This window comes from Tachysurus fulvidraco, chromosome 18 (assembly GCF_022655615.1).
Source record: "Tachysurus fulvidraco isolate hzauxx_2018 chromosome 18, HZAU_PFXX_2.0, whole genome shotgun sequence".
NCBI classification, from domain to species: Eukaryota; Metazoa; Chordata; class Actinopteri; order Siluriformes; family Bagridae; genus Tachysurus; species Tachysurus fulvidraco.
This window is the reverse complement of record NC_062535.1, coordinates 10967343-10983953: the sequence shown is the minus strand read 5'-3', so window position 1 is coordinate 10983953 and position 16611 is coordinate 10967343. Positions and strand designations below refer to the sequence as shown.

Below are 16611 nucleotides of genomic sequence, written 5' to 3'. Positions count from 1 at the left end.
ATAGCGCCTGCACCATCACGGTGTTGCACCAGCATACAGTACACACAATATTTTTTGGTCTTATTGTATTTGAAATAAGCATCTTTTTTGTTTTGGGGACTATATTAGTGTCAAAAGTTTAGAAAGTTTCCAGAGATAAATGTGTAAAAACAAATGACCCCAGGTAAAACATACACTACAGTAGGCGTTTCTTTATTTGAAAGACTTAAGTGCTTTGTTTACAGTTTCCTTCACTTGGCTATGGCTGAGCTGGAATCGCCTTCGTCGTCACCGCTTCCTTGTTCACTTGCTGTTTTTTATTGCTTTTCTATTTTGTCATTTTATTTTTTTCTAGAGATGGTTTGAAGTAATGGCTTCATCTCTTTAGGAGCCGTAGTAGAAGTGCAAAAGCTAATCATTTTTAGCAGCGGTATTTGAGTTATGAGCGGTAAGTAGCGATGATGACACACTTATTACTGACCAATACTACAACTTGTCCTGCTTCGCTTTGCTTTTATATTGTTCAACTTGTAATATGTTTTTTGATGCTTTTCTCAAAACTTTCAAACAAAACAAAATGCGGTTTAAACACATCAGCTCTTTCAGCTTTTGAACTAATTTGGTGATGCAGTGAAATATTTCTTTATTCAAATCAAGGCTTTTAGTGGTGTTGAAGTGTTGGTGTTCAAAGCCTGCTGTTAAACTCTGAACCTCTGCACAGCTTGATGTTTACAGACACTGGTGTAAAGCTATTACCGCAGCATTTCTCATCCAAAGGCAAAATTTTTACAGCTAATTCTACAACAGCAGTCAAAATGTCATTGTTTATGTCAAACAAGTTGCGAATTTGTTGTAACATTAAAACAGGAGATCATGACTTACTCTGTTCTCAAAGTGATGCTCGCAGCTCCAGTGCTTTTCTCTGTGGGTGAACGAGGATGATGCTGAACAATTCTTGAACTTTTTTTTCCCATTGGTTGTTGCGTTAAATTGTACCCAGATACAATAGTGCTATTTTCTAATTGGCTATTGTGTAGCCTCTTTTTTGATCGGCTGATAATTGGCAGGCTCGACTAAAAACTTCAGGGGAGATGCACTTGGTTCCTGCCCGGTTCCATAGAGACAGTGGTGCGGACAGATACATTTTGGGCGCTGCAGCATATTAAATATATGATAAATAGTAAGTTTTTCTGCGTGACAAATACAATGTGTGGCGGGAGAACGTGACAAAAGAACCCAATGCGTCACACTTGAGAGCCCTGGTTAACATATTGTTCCATACATACTTTTTACCATCTTGATTCATTGTTGGAATCTTGGCGGAAATGACAAGAACAGTATCAGTAAAAAAAAATCTTAACACCAATCATTTGTAAATCTGCTTTTTGCTGTTAAACATTTTAATCATTTCTAGTCAAACTCAACAATGGGAAACATGATTAAAAAAAAATCTTTGACCAAAAGAAATTTGTTTCTTTTTTCTAAACAGAAAGATCTCTTAGTTATGTAGTCTGGTATTCTTTATTTTCTCTTTTTTCTGCTTTAAATTTTTATTCAAGCTCAAGTTGAAAATCCAGTGTTCCTTAGTTTTAATGATCATAATTGAATTTATTGTTTGATATTGATATTGTTGTCAACAAATTGAACTTGGGGTCTGTTGTAGTTTAGAATTGAATCACTCGACTCTCATGTGTGTGAGTATTCACTGAGTCACCTGATCATCAAAACCTACTTTGTAAATAAAGGGAATGTGATGTGGTTGTCAGTTCAAACATCAGTCAGTCCACTTTATTTTTTTCAGCTACAGTACCAAAATACACAAGCATGGTGTTGAGTTTAATATCTAATCAAATATTTACACTCGATTCTTTTAATAATTCATTAACTGGTGTAGACTTCAGTGTAAACTAGTGGAAGAAACTCAAACATCAACATATTTTAATTTCACTGAAACACACCTCACGTTACGTTACAGTACATTACTGACAACATTGGATGGACTGCTGGACTTTCCCTTTAACTCTCTCACCGCTCTATGTTTTCCTGGTGACTTTGTTTTTGCGCCATAACACACGGCTCAGTTGTAATCGATACAGTGCCCTGGAGAAACTGACACACACATGGACAACTTTATTGATATAGGAGAGGAAGGACCATTGTGTGTGTCTTCTTTAAACTTTTCTCATCCTTGGTGTTGTGTGACTGTGTGTGTTGTGCTACAGGGGAGTTTGGGTGCGGTGTTAGAATAGATGTAAGGGTGGGAAATGGAGGAGCAGGGGACTTTCTGTTTTAGTTAGGACCGGTGGCTCGGGTTACCGCCGTACGTGACCTTTCAACTCATGGTCAAGAATATTGATGTGTTGAAGTATATCACTCTCGAGGACAGCAACAGTCTAGCAGGTGCTAGCTTTCTCCAAGCTTTTCCATGTATATGTCTGCAGTTGCTATGATTCTGTCTATGCTTAGAAATGCTGCTGGAACAACTGACAACAGGAAGTAGCTTAGTTTTGGGGATGTTAAACTACGTGAATTGTAACTGTAACCTGATAAAAATGTACCGTATTGTTCTGTCAGGAAGAACAAACAGGGAAATCGAAGTTATAAAAGGAATAAAACACTTCCGGATGTGCTGTGATCGAAAATAGTCTATAAGCGTCTTTGCTTGTGATCTCATTAAATTAAATGAAATTAAATTCCCTTAACATCATTCTTTGGTAAAAATGTGTTCGTTCAAGAGTCAAGTCATCTAAATTTCCAGCTGTAATTCACAGTCATTACTATCAGTGTGTGCTTTTAAAAAGTATTTCGGGCCTCCACACAAAATATAAGCGCTATCTGTGTGCATTTGCTTGAAAGGCACCGTCTAAGAATAGCCCAAGTGCAAAAGTCATCCCAGGAAGATGATCCTGAGTGTTTATGGAAGAGGATTACAGCTGGATATTTAGAGGCAAGAAATCCATTTGCCTTTTTCTCTCCCAGGGTTATGAGTATCAAAGGTTTTAAAGCAGTTTAATTCATTATGGTCAAGGCTGAATATCCAGCCTCCAGCCACAAACAGGTGGTCCCGTGTGTTGTGGTGTGTATGTGTGTCTTTCCCAGACTTTATGAATACTCTACTGCATGGCCATTCACATTGGTTGTGGGGAACTCTTGGGTTTTCCCCTGCAGCTATAAGGACGCCTCTGTTTTAAAAAAGCCTTTCATTATGATTGTGAGAGAGAGAGAGAGAGAGAGAGAGAGAGAGCGCACCCTGCAGTTCTCAATGTGCCCACATATCCCTCTCCAAATATTTAGTTGTTTTTCTATAAACAGAAATCATTGAAATTGTACTAAATCTTTAAAAACCTCTAAACACGTGCACACACACCTGGTTACACCCCTAAACTGTGTAAGAACACCTAGATTCTGCTCTTGCGTACATCACAAATCATAAACCAAAAATTCCCTTATATTCTATTATTGTAGCCATAGCAATGTTCTCTCATTAAAGTTGGATTGAATTTGCGCTTATAAACAGCTTGCTTGTGGTGACATTACAACAGGCATTATATAACCAACAGTGATTAGCTGAACATAATTAGCTAGCTAGAAAATTGTGATATTTACATTTACATTTACAGCATTTGGCAGACGCCCTTATCCAGAGCGACGTACATAAGTGCTTAAATCTCTAACACTGAATACATTAATGCTGGTTCACTAGGTTACATACTTAAAAACATTTTTTACATTTACAGCATTTAGCAGATGCCCTTATACAGATCGACTTACATATTTTATCTCATTTTTAAACAACTGAGCACTTGAGGGTTAAGGGCCTTGCTCAAGGGCCCAGCAGTGGCAGCTTGGTGGATATAGGAATCAAACTCACAACCTTCCGATTGGTAGCCCAACACCTTAACCACTAGGCTACCACATCCCACGATATTAAATTAGATCCGTTCAGCTAGCTGCATTGTGTTACACTAAGGGCTTATCACTGGAATAGCTAGCTAGATATAGCTAATACGCTAGCTAGTTTATGTTACTATACACTGAGATTAGTGCAGGTTTGGATAACGTAGTAAATGAGCTGCTATTATATATAAGGAGCTTGTTTGCTTAATGGTAAGACAATCACTAGGGTTACTATTATAACTAATCACTATTACAAACTAATTTGTTGTAAACTAGCACATTGATTAGTGAAACTAAATTACTAATTGAGAGCGAAAAATTGAGGTGACGAGTGTTTCTTGCCTGATAAATGATATCTCATTGCTGTTCATGAGTATTTTATGTCAAAAATGGGAAAAAACTGGAAACTTGTGAAATTTCAATTTTTATCTGTTTATTGCCTTCAGGTAGTTCGGATAACCGGTAGAAAATGAATGAATGAATGAATGAATGAACGAACGAACATTTACAAATGATATCATCTCTGATGCTGTGTGACAGTATTGTCTCTGTCCTGTAGAGGGCGTCTTTGTCCCGCCCCCTTCAAACCTGCATTGTGTGCTCATTGGCTGCTTATTATAACCCGTCTGGAGGAGGGGAGAGTGATGTGACATGCAGCAGGATTCAGCCTTGGGTCCCGCCTCTTTTCTCTTTCTATGTGTCACTCTGTCCCTCCTTTCCTCTTCAAAAATCTATAGATGTGCTAATTACTGTGTGTAACTGCTCTGTGTGAGAGAGAGAAAGAAAGAGAGAGAGAGGGTTAATATTCATTAAGAGCTTAGCACCGATAGACACAACCTCCTTGAGGCATTCTTCCCTCTACCTGTGTGTGTGTGTGTGTGTGTGTGTGTGTGTGTGTGTGTGTGTGTGAGTGAGGAGCAGGAGGTGTAACCTGAAGCCGGCAGAGTTGGTCCAGCCACATGTGTGTGTGAGTGAGTGTGAGTGAGACATGGGGTTGAGTGAAGCTCACAGACAGATCGTCTGTCTTCACTGGTGGGTCGTTGTGTATGCCGGCCGAGCAGAGTTCCACAGAGAGAACCTGGGTAGGGATTGAGGAGTAGGGAGTGTGCAGCACAGGCAGGATGGCGCTGAACCGTGTGTCCCTGCTCTGCCAGGACATCACGCGCCTGTGGCTCCAGCTCAAAGTGACCACAGGTAGGAGACGACGACTTCCACAGGCCTACTTTTTAATAAGCAATGCCTTGTGTTTATTGATACACAATAAACACAAACTAACTCTCACTTCACTTAAAACTAACTCTAACTTTATACTACTAATGTAGTACTACAATCTGTTAAGTGTATGTTTTGTTAGGGTGTAGCTTGGAGTGTCAATGGACACGGTGGAAAGATGTCATGTCTCTTTCAGTCTTAAAGGTAGATGTGCATGTGGAGACAGTTGGTGATTAGAGATTACATTTAAATATTACAGAATTATTATTATTATTATTATTATTATTATTATTATTATTATTATTATTATTATTATTATTATTATAACTTTGAAACAAAGGCTTTTAAGATGTAAGTATTTTCTGTTGTCATAGTTAACTGATGGTGAGATGGAATGGTGTCCTGTCCTGTTAGAGGTTAAAGGTCACCGTGAATTCAGAAGCTCATAACTGCTTTACATTTGAAATTTAAACTGATTTATGAATCAATATTTGATAAAATTTTTCCGCTTTACCTTCAATATTATGTTTTATGACCCCTTTGTACGCTGTGGGTCGGAACTTTGTTTCGGCTTCTCTTCTTCTATTTTTATATTTCTGACACGTTTGATAAGTTATTTCATAGTTATTTATTTATTTTTTTAAAGATTTATGATGCAGTTGGGTTGTAGTCTTTCCTTGTCAAAGAAGTGAATGAACATCTTATCTTTTTAAAGGTTAAAGTTAGGTTTGTGTGTGAGTGTGTGTGCTTCCTGGCCCCTTCATATTGTTCATAATATTTATTAGATTTGAAACTTATGTTGTATTTCTTTGAGAAATATCCCAATAAGGTTTAACATACTCCTGTCTTTTAATAGCATTTATAAAAACTGCTCATTTAGTTTTGGTGTATAACAACAAAAATAATTTCTGTTTATTTTTAATTGTACAGCACAGTTGAAATTGTGTTGGTTGTTGTTTGGAGGTTGTCGTGGCCTTGACCTCGTCCTCGTCGGTTATCGCGCTGTACAGCTTTCAGTTCTGTTTACACACACTAGTGGTTTACTTTCAAATTTACTCTTTGCTCTAACTTCAACACCCTCCATCTCTCTCTCTTTCTCTCTCTCTCTCTCTCTCTCTCTCTCTCTCTCTCTCTCTCTCTCTTTCTCTCTCTCTCTCTAGTTCGTTATTAGCATGTGTTAGCTCCTTTTTCTCCTATGACCATGTGTTCAGTCCAGCTTTGGCATCAAATTCGGGTTTAAATTCCGACAGACACTTTGTGTTGGCATCATCAGGCCGACCAGGCTTACGCTTCAGAGCCAAGCTGTCAGTCTTCCAAGACGTTGCCATGGCTACGGCCTTGGCTCTGCCCAAGCAACATGAGGTCACCATGGTTGCAGAATGACCCAGTTCCGGCAAACAGAGGCCCATCAGATGGAATTTGCATGATTTAGCTTAGAAGTGGATGTGCTTAGTAGTTTGGAGGTCTTTCACAGTTTAATTGTATTGAACTGAACTGAACTGGGATCAGTGCAGACGTTGGAGCTCATCCTGTGAATATACTCGTTTCAGGAGTCTTTTTTCAGGAATTTTTCAGTACATCAGAGGAAAATGTTAACGTTTCCTATAGTTTTGTCTCCTTTCCACTTACTCTGTCTTTCTATGTTACACAATAAGACTAACTATCCAAATCATTAGCTCCTGTCATTATCTATGTTATGATCGGCCCTCATATTTCCCAGTTGCCTAGCAACATTGTTCTTAAAACTTTAATCAACAAGTGCATCACACATGTTTGCCTCTCCCTGTTCCATATACTTTTGATATCATGACCGAAAATATTCTTAGGTTTGTTTCGTTTCAAGACAGCGCGTAACTTTTAGTCTGTGTTCAGATTCACTTAACCTGTGAAAAGAAACAGCAGCATGCCGTCTTCATGTCATTGTCACAAACTGATTAACATTCAGTCGCGATGCAGCCAACATACCAGTGCCACTGCTGGAGCGTGAAGATGTTGTGCCACACACAGACACACTCCTGCTTTTAAAATTAATTGTGTATTCAATAGAAATGATTGAGACATGGACAAGGTGGCAAGGCGGAATTTTATATAGCTCCAACATACCACAAAAACCTTCCATTTTCACAGGGGTGTGTAGACGTTTTATATCCGTTGTGCTGTACATTATGTCCCTCAGCATGCTTTCATGGCTGAGATAATGTTTGGATTTCAGCAGTTTGGGGATTTTTTGTTTGTTCAATTGTATTTTCTTTTGTGTGCATAATCAAGCTAGTCAAATATTCAGCAGTGTTATTAGTGTGTAGAATTTTATTAGGTCTTGTTTTTGAGTTTGGATTAATCTCCTAACAATTTAAGTGACCAGTCAAATTCAATTAGGAATATAATTACGTGTGATTTACACAACTATAACAAAATTAGATTAAAGCTGAGACAATGTACTGGATGAAAGGCTACACACCAAATACAGTGGAATCACACTACACTGTCCTTGAGCTTCTCGCTGCCAAATAAGAAAATCAAAGCAGCACATTTAGAACTGATACCTGTTGTTAGATTTCCGTCTGTGCTCAGTGCAGCCATGCAAATCACAGCACACACCCGTCTCTCTCCGAGAGCCACTGTTTTTGAATCTGACGTATCGAGCCTTAACTCTATTTAATCCATACAAAGTTGTGTGTGTATCATGCGTCATTAACAGTAGAGACGAGCAGAGACATTACATTGGAGACCACTTGAGTAAAAACCGAAAATCGAATTTTATAATAAGTAATTGTATGATTTATATTGTTAAACAATCATGGGCATAGATGAAACGTGGAATTTAAGACATTTGGCCTTTTTGTGAAAATCCCAGCCAATAACCTTCTCACTTGATGTGTGTTTGTATGCACTTGCCAACATCTGCACCTACATTCATCATTTATCAGTGAATTAGTTTACATTTATGACATTATTCAGAGAAACTTACATTTTATCTCAGTTTATCTAGATACACAATTGAGGGTTAAAGGGCCTTGCTGAGGGACCCAGCAATGGCAGATCGGTGGATCGGGGATTCAACACTTTAACCGCTATTCTGTCCCTTATTCTTGCTTCTGATTGGTCAGAAGGTGTTGATTTTCTTGAATAAAATGGCACAGGCATTAGTTTCATAAAAAAAAACAGGTTTATATTAATGGTGCATTCTTATAGATTGTTGTTTTCTAAACAATGTATACGGAGTGATGGATCTAAAATGTGTGATTGTTGATATAGTGGTGTTTTCTTTAATGAGAAGTTTAGTGTACAAAAAGCATTTTTGGAAGTGTAACTTTTACATTTTTCGACACAGAAAGTCTTCATGACTTTGAGTTTGGTGTTTTCTTGGCTAAATGTAACCATAAATGGATAAAAACTACAAATTGTCCTAAATTGTTGGCAAACTGCTCTGGTATAAAGGAGAAGAAAATGTTTTGCACCTTTCTTCATACCAGATATTTCTGTTTAAGGCTGAAAGTCAGCCTTAAACAGCCTTTTTTTCTTTGTTCCTGATTCTTCTGATCAAGGAGACAGTAATAAAATGTTTATCTTAGTGCTTGAGGGTGACGTGAGGAGAGAATTTTTTTTAAAAAGATTCTGACTGAATAACGCATTACTTAATTAACTTTAACACACGTGATGTATATTGCACTAGTGTATGTTTGTTTTTTGCTTCTGAAGTTTTAGTAAATACATTTTAGTAAATACATTTTCTTAAAGCAGGCAACAGACCGATGGATAAATAGACTCGGACTAATTGATCTGTGTTTCTCAACATACTCGACTGCCAGTGATTTCCACTTTGCTAACAGTTGCACAGGCTGATCTTAGCTGAGGTCCCATATGCCAATGCCAGCTGTTACTACAGCACATGTGTGTATGTGCATTCCAGACCTGCACATGCTTCAGCACATAGACACACACATACACACCCTATTCACTAATCCTAACTGTGCACTGCTGAGTTTATAGGTATTTGTATACGTGTGTGTTTACATGTGTTTGTGTTGTGTGTGTGTGTGTGTGTGTTTTTCACAAGCCACAAATTGGTTTGTGTGTGATAAATGTGTATTATGTATTTTACATACACTCAAGATCACTGTGGCTTTACTGGCCTGTAAATAGCTCACCTGCCCATTTAGTCAGGACCCACACACACACGCTCATACACACCTGTAATCGCTTGCCTTTACAGTCCAGACAAGTTGTGACACAACCACCCGGAGAGAACTTTAATGATACGAGAATGTTTGTTAAAACCTTGACTGCTTGTTAGGACATGATCCAAGACAAGCCAGTCGGAAATGTTCCAAACAATGAACCTCTTCCATCCTGCAATTTCTCTTAGACTTGCTGTGTAATTTTGACTGATGCAGTTCTAAGTAATACTTACCTGTAATTAAAGCACACAGTGGACATGATGGTAAACAGAGCAGAAAGGGGAACAGATGATAGGGTTCTTCTCCTGTGTCAGGAGGCACAAAAGAGGTGAGAGCGTTGGTATTGGAAATGTATAGAACGTTTTGTATGGAAAGGCGATGAAATAAGCCGTTGAGTAACTGCGGTAGCCAAAGACTCATGACTAAGGTATATTTCAACATGAAGTATTACTACGCCTGCACTACACTTTAAAGAGTGGAAGAGATTGTATAAAAGAATCGCTCACTCATGCTAAATGACATTTAACAGCATCTGCCTAGCTAGATCTTTTGTCAGTTTACAGTTCTGTAGCCCTGGGCTACGGCTACAACTCCAAACGACCACACTAAAAGAAGACGTAAGCCAAAAATAATACACTCTTGTCACGGTTTTGTTTCATTGACGCAAGACTTACGCTGACTGCTGCCTACCAATTGACTCCAAGGCATTTTATACAACTACAGTAAAGGATATTTGAGTCTTTCAGTTTATAATGTAGGCTAGATTGGGATTCAGCATTATGCTAAGATTGAAATATGGATGTGCATATTAATTATACTGTGTGTAATAAATTGATTATAATATTTTCACACCAGTGCTGTAGAAATACCTTATCCTGATTGGTCAGAACGTCAATCATGCCTGCAAGTCATGCAGTCATTCTTTAATTTTATCATGTAGTTTATTTCATGTTTTGTAAGAAGTCCCCGGTTTTAGTGTTTCTGAGACTCCTCTGCTTTTTAGTATTGAAAGGCTTTTTGGGATTTTTTTTTTTTTTTTGCTACTATGGTTGTCTTTTTTCTTTTTTCAGTTTTGTCATAAATGGAACACTTCACAAAAAAGAAACGGCAGTCAGTCAGTTATCATATTGTCAAATTTTGTAATTGTCCATTGGAACAGTCTGTGGTTGAGTTTCAGCACTTGAAATTCTTCTATCTTAAAAATAAAGCATTTCTACCTGCTAGGATTTATCCCAAATGTCTAGTTTTGTCTATAATGGTACCAAACATGCTCTCTTGTTTATTCTGTCCTCATTCATTCATCCAAAGAAACATTTGTTGTGATATTTTTTGGATATCTTGTGAGAGTTATAAAAGCTATATAATCCACAGAGAATTGATACTACATTATCTGCTGAATCCCAGATTTCTGTTAGCTTTAGCACCAGCTGGGAAATATCATAGCAGTTATAAGTCTTCATGTGAGACAGAAAGCAGAAATGCTGCTTTTTCAGCACTGAGCTACACACACAAGAGATGTTTTATTTACATCTCTAGGCTGAGGAAGTTACCTCAGGGATACAAACATGTTATTGTAGCTTAAACAAAATGCTCTTTCTGAAGTGAACAATTAAGTTCAACAAACACACACAAGATTTTCGTTCTTTAACCTCACCTGTCAGTCTGAGTAATTATATATGTGCTGTAATGGTTCCTGTTGAAAATTCTCTAGCTTTGTTAGCTTTCTGACATGGATTATTAGCATTAGGACACATACAAGTTTTCCTTTCTGTTACTTTTGTTTTTATTTTCAGCTCTAGTAGTTCCGCCTTAATTCAGCCTTTACGTACTTAGAGAACAAAGTGGCTTGGTGTTTGTCTATAATCGGGGCTTACAATGTTTCCGTGAGAGATCGCTGAAGCTAAATGTCACATTTATAATATAGTATCAGCTGGAGTTTTGTTATTCTGCCTGTAAACACTGTTAATAGCAGGTTAGCAAGAAACTGCTTTTATCTCAGGGGCTTTAGAGTCTGACTGAAGCCGGCTAATAATCAAAGGGCAAACTAGCCGCAAAATTTTGCCTTGGTGTGATTAGTCGTGTAGGACTTAGTCATACTAGCTTTAATGCACGGCTACAACCAGTGAAGCTCATAAATCCTAAGTTGAAAAGCAAAGCATGTTTTACCTCAGGGATACTCAGGAAAGCAACAAGCTTATTAATCACATTTGAAGATGATGTTCAGCCTTAACTCTGGAATGGTTGTTTTTCTTCCAAAGCACTTTCTTCTAATCTGTCTTCACCATAGTTAAAGTGCTATTAGATATTTAAGGCAACATCATGAGGGAGAGTTTGGAATTTAGTTTTTTAATTTAGTCTTAGTTTTTGCACAGAAAAACCAGTAAAACCAGTGTGAAAATAAAAATATTAAAAAAAGAAAATGGAATACAGCATGTTATCGATGTGAAGCACTTTCACAGGTCTAGCATTGCTTGTAACAAATTATCATTATTACCATTGTCATTACTATTATTGTTGTTGTTGCTTAGAATAAGCTGTTACCACAAGAACCATAATGTATTAGAACCAATGCATTGATACATATTACTTTAGTACCAGAGGTGTTACCTAGAAGTCACTGAGTAATTACAATAATAAGAATAATAATAGTAATGATGATGATTATTGTTATTATTGTTATTATTGTTATAATAATAATAATAATAATAATAATAATAATAATATTTTATTATAATTATTCCCAGTGGCAAACTAACACAGCAAAACTTCAGTTTGTAGTCAGAAAAAAAGTCAGATTTTTCAATAAATAAATAGATAGATAGAATAAAATAAACAAATAAATAATCAAATAAATAACATTTATTAATAATGTATTTATAATGTTTCTTTTATTATCTATTTAATTTTTAAATATTGGTTTGTTTGTTTTTCCCCATTTAGTGTTTGTTACGGAATGTCGTTATGCTTAACCGTAATCCCTCTCTTTGCATGCTTCAACCAATATTTTTGAAGTGTCCAGTAATAAAAAAAACATGACACTAGTAGCAGCATGTGTGTGAATGTGAAAGAAAAAGTCCTGCCTTTTGATGTTGTGTACTAGCTGTGTGTTGGAAGTGTATTGTGGGTGTTTTTATTCTGCATCTGCTGTGTTTCCATTCTTTAATGCAGTAAAACTATATTACACACACACACACACACACACACACACACACACACCCCTTCACAGCCATACTGCCACATTGCAGTCTGCAGTACACTCTGTGAATCTGCTTATACACTAATCCATCACATTCCCCATACAGATAAACCCTATTGTTTCACTCCTTTCTCACTCTCTTGCTCTTTCCTCCAGCTTTTAGACTTTTAAGCCGCTTCTCTTTTCCTCTTTCTCTGCATTCTTATACTTTTTCTATATATTGTGCTGTATTCAGCACAATATTTCACTCTCTCCTGTTCATTCTACTTCTCAGATCTGTCTCTCATTGGCAGAAAATTGCCGAAAATTAATACATGAAAAAGCCTTGTGGATGACTGTTAATAGAATCACATTTTCTGTGCTAATATTCTCTCTCCCTCTCTCTCGTTTTGTCTCTTCCCCCCAGATGAGATCATGCAGCAGGAGACGAGTTTACTGTGCGCTGCGGACATCAGTCCAGACCTCAGGAAATGCTTTGCCTTCCTGCCAGGTGAGACGAATCCCCCAGATGCCCCCTGATGCCCCCAGCTGCTTGTGATCACTTTGCAAACATATTTATGGTTGTACTGTTTCTCTCGTAAAGCTGAAGATTCTCCTTTGATTAAGAGTGAGTGATCCTGAGTCAATGGAGGGGAAGAAAAAAATGGAAATTGAACACTGGACATCGTGCCTTCCTCACACTTCACGCATGATCAGTTTATGTACAGCACACTGCATATCAATACGAGCCCTTAGGAAGGAAATCCGAGCACTTAACAGCTTCAGCTTATGACTAAGCGGCCGTACATGAGTGTATTTATAGAGCTGGCTGCTACCGAGTACTGCAAATTCAGTTTGCTGTGTATCTTGTCTTGGGGCTTAGAAGACCGAAGTCAGTGTTATTTATTTTAGTGCACACTGTTGGACATCATGCAGGGCTTTAGCTGTTAGATGTTAGAAGAGGTTTTCATCGCCGTGTGAAATTTTACAAATTAGTTTCCATGCAGCGAGAAAATGAAAGTGTAAATTATTTTCTAATATAATAGTGAACATTAATACTGACTCCAAACTCTGACCAATGAATTGAGCAGTGTGTCGGGAAGGAGAGAAACTCGCTCTCTGAAGAAATACAAAACTCCAAACATGAGCACAGACAAAACGATATACAGCATATGCAGCACAAACATATATATGGACGAATATTTCTGGAAAAAATCTGGAAATTTCTTTCTTTGTGTTACAGATGCTTGTTTATCATGATGCATGATACTAAGCAGTTAGAACAGGCTTTTAATCGTGTTTAGTCAAACAACTGCAAATGCTTCTTGTGAACAACCCGTAGGATCTTTGTTTGCTTTTGTATTCTCTGATTTCAGAAATTAAGAAAATGAAATGAATTTTTCTGTAAATGAGAATCACTCGAAACAAGTTTTAGTAATAATAAGGTTCTGTGATTTTAGAAGCTTGATATGGTGATGAAAAAAAAACCTTATGGAACTACCTCCTATAGCCAAAGAAAAGGATATCACAACGATATTATAAATCAGTGAGCATTTTCTTATTCTCTCAGAACATCTTTTTACTTTGGAACCTTAAATATGTACGCAGTGTTGATGTGTTGTTGTTGTGCCAGTTGAAGGCACAGAAACACAAGGTCTGTAAAGGTTTATGACCTGACAGCTTAATGTTACCAGTCTGTAATCTCAGTTTCAGCATCAGTCCCAGAGGCTCCGTGCACAGCTAACATACATATCGTAGATATATTCTGTAAACTTAACTGCAAAAAGAAGCAGAAGCCCTGGATACTGTATGTGCACCTCTTCTTTTTTTTTATTTTTTTATTTTTTTATTTTTGGAAAAACCTTCTCCCAGACCTTAATAAGAGTCCCTGCTCATTACCACATACACAAAGTTACCGACGCTTACCTACTCGATACCTACATGTGTCCCAGTTAGGGGCTGGTTCAGGTTCAGCCATCTTGAATAATTCAGGGATTCCATGACACTGTACACAGCAACGCTGCAGGCTATTAGATTGGAAGAGTGGAAGTATGGAGACTCAGAAACAACAGTCCAGATACTGTGTATGTTTGTACCTTGGAATTCAGGCTTTCTATATTTTCAGCTGCGGTCTGTTCCTGCTTTATGATAAATCATCTGCATTCAGTTCTCTTTTAATGATGTGCCTCTATTTAGCTGCTATAAATAACTGTAGCCACTGTGGCCTGCACTCTGTTACTAATTGTTTCTGCAGGCTTGTTTTTACTTCTCCATTTCTTTTAAATTTGTGAGAGAAGGAGACTGACCACTGATGGTGCTTTGCTCCTCCACCCACAGTAAATGACAGACTTCCAGTGCCAGTCTCACTGTGTGTTTATATAACATACTTCTGTTTTAGCTGTTTCGCTCTCGCTCATTTCCCCCAAACTCCTTTGATCTGCATTTCATCTCAGAACTGAAGTTTACTTCAGCCTTGTTCTGATAACAGGAAGCAATTTGTTCAGTGGTGAACTGTGTGTGCCAGTCCATCTGTGTGTATATGTGGGGGGGAGGGCAGAAGTGACCTTGTGTTTGCTTTACGCGCACAAACACACATGCACACACACTTCCAGCAGATGGGGCACATGTCCTGGTTCTGCACAGTTGGTGATATATGGGGCAGTCGCATCATTGTTAACAAGGACATCATGAGTTTGGCAAAGGCTGGTGTTTTAACATGAGGAGAATCAGAGAGACAAGAATAGGTCCTCAGTTTGTGCATGTGAAAGTGTGTGTGTGTGTGTGCGCGCGCATGTGTGTGTGTGTGTGTGTGTGTGTGTGTGTGTCTCCTTACAGTATAATAAATGTGCTTCCCATCTAAAACCGGCCTTATGTGATTCATATTCCAAAGCGATACAAATCACATCATAGCAAATTTATTTTTATTGTCAAATATCGAAATATCTTATGAGTTAAAATCACAGAATATGTCGATTTATGCTCGTTATTGACAGGGTTGCCAGATTGAATCAAGTATTCCCAAAAACCCTCCTAACTGATTACTAAACATTTAAAACTGTCATCTTGTTCTTCTTTTCTATTTCTATTTATGACCGCAAGGCTGTTTCTACACAGTATTGATTTAGTGTTTTTCAATGCCACATGTTTACTAGTGTAATACCAACATTGTTCGTTAGCATCCTAGCTAGTATTACTTATGCTACTGATAGGTATGTAGCTAGTCCAGTGACCTTGAATAATAGTATGATTTGTCTGAATGCTTTAAAATAAAGACTGGTGATTACTATATTTGATAAACAGCACAGATTTTGAGGCTTGAAGGTTGTATAGTCCAGTCTCAGTTCACTGCAGCCAACTGAACGCTCCCCAAATCCATCATGGGGCCACTCAACACTCACGTAAGCATGATGGATGATGGTGATGATCCCAAGTGACTGCCTTGAGTGAGGCTTTAACTCTGTGATGAACACACAGCATGAGAGATCCCAGTCATCACTCATTCTCGTATTACAGAGAGTGTGTGTGTGTGTGTGTGTGTGTGTGTGTGTGTGTGTGTGTGTGTGTGTGTGTGTGTGTGTGTGTGTGTGTTGTCCTCCACACTCCTCACACCTCCACAGCAATACCTGAGTAATCAGGTATTGCTGTGTGTTGTGGATATTGTGAGACTGATCTCTACAGTCCCCTCCATATATTCTGTATACAGCTCATATACTGTTCAGCTGAACAGAGGCAGAACAGTAAAAGTGCAAGTGCCCCCTGGTGGTTGTTTTAGCTTTAGCTTGCTGCAGGATGCCATTTTACAGATCAACACCACAAAAAAAATGTCTTACTCTATCCACTAACATCGGAATTAACAGTTTAAAGCAGCACATAAGGAATTACTAATGCTTTCTGTATACCTGATGTTTTTCCACAGGAGGTCGAGGGAAGAATGGCAACCCCATCATCATCTTCCCAGAGTTCCCTACATTCACAGAGCTGCAGGAGGAGGAGTTCCACAATGTGCTGACGTACCTGACCAGCGTTCCAAGGTGTGCATTCACTTCCTGAAAGAGTCCCATTTAACTTTGTGTATAAATGTTAGATATGCGATGGGGGACTCGAGCCACATGACTTGACTTGAGTCAGACTTAAGGCGCAAATTCGAGACTTGCTTGACAAATATTAAAA

At 38.0% G+C, this 16611-nt stretch overlaps 1 protein-coding gene across 11 annotated transcripts in view; it reads left to right on the top strand.

Moving 5' to 3' along the window:
* Nucleotides 1-16611, top strand: part of mcf2la (mcf.2 cell line derived transforming sequence-like a) — a 68035-nt gene that overhangs the window by 17037 nt on the left and 34387 nt on the right. For 10 of the 11 annotated variants that reach the window (XM_047803258.1, XM_027156228.2, XM_027156232.2 and 7 more), the window contains exons 2-3: nt 12869-12952; nt 16358-16472. In XM_047803258.1, coding sequence (XP_047659214.1) covers nt 12869-12952; nt 16358-16472 — 199 coding nt within the window. Of the gene's footprint in view, nt 1-4807; nt 5071-12868; nt 12953-16357; nt 16473-16611 lie in introns of those variants that run through there. The other variant, XM_047803261.1, reaches the window with a different exon arrangement.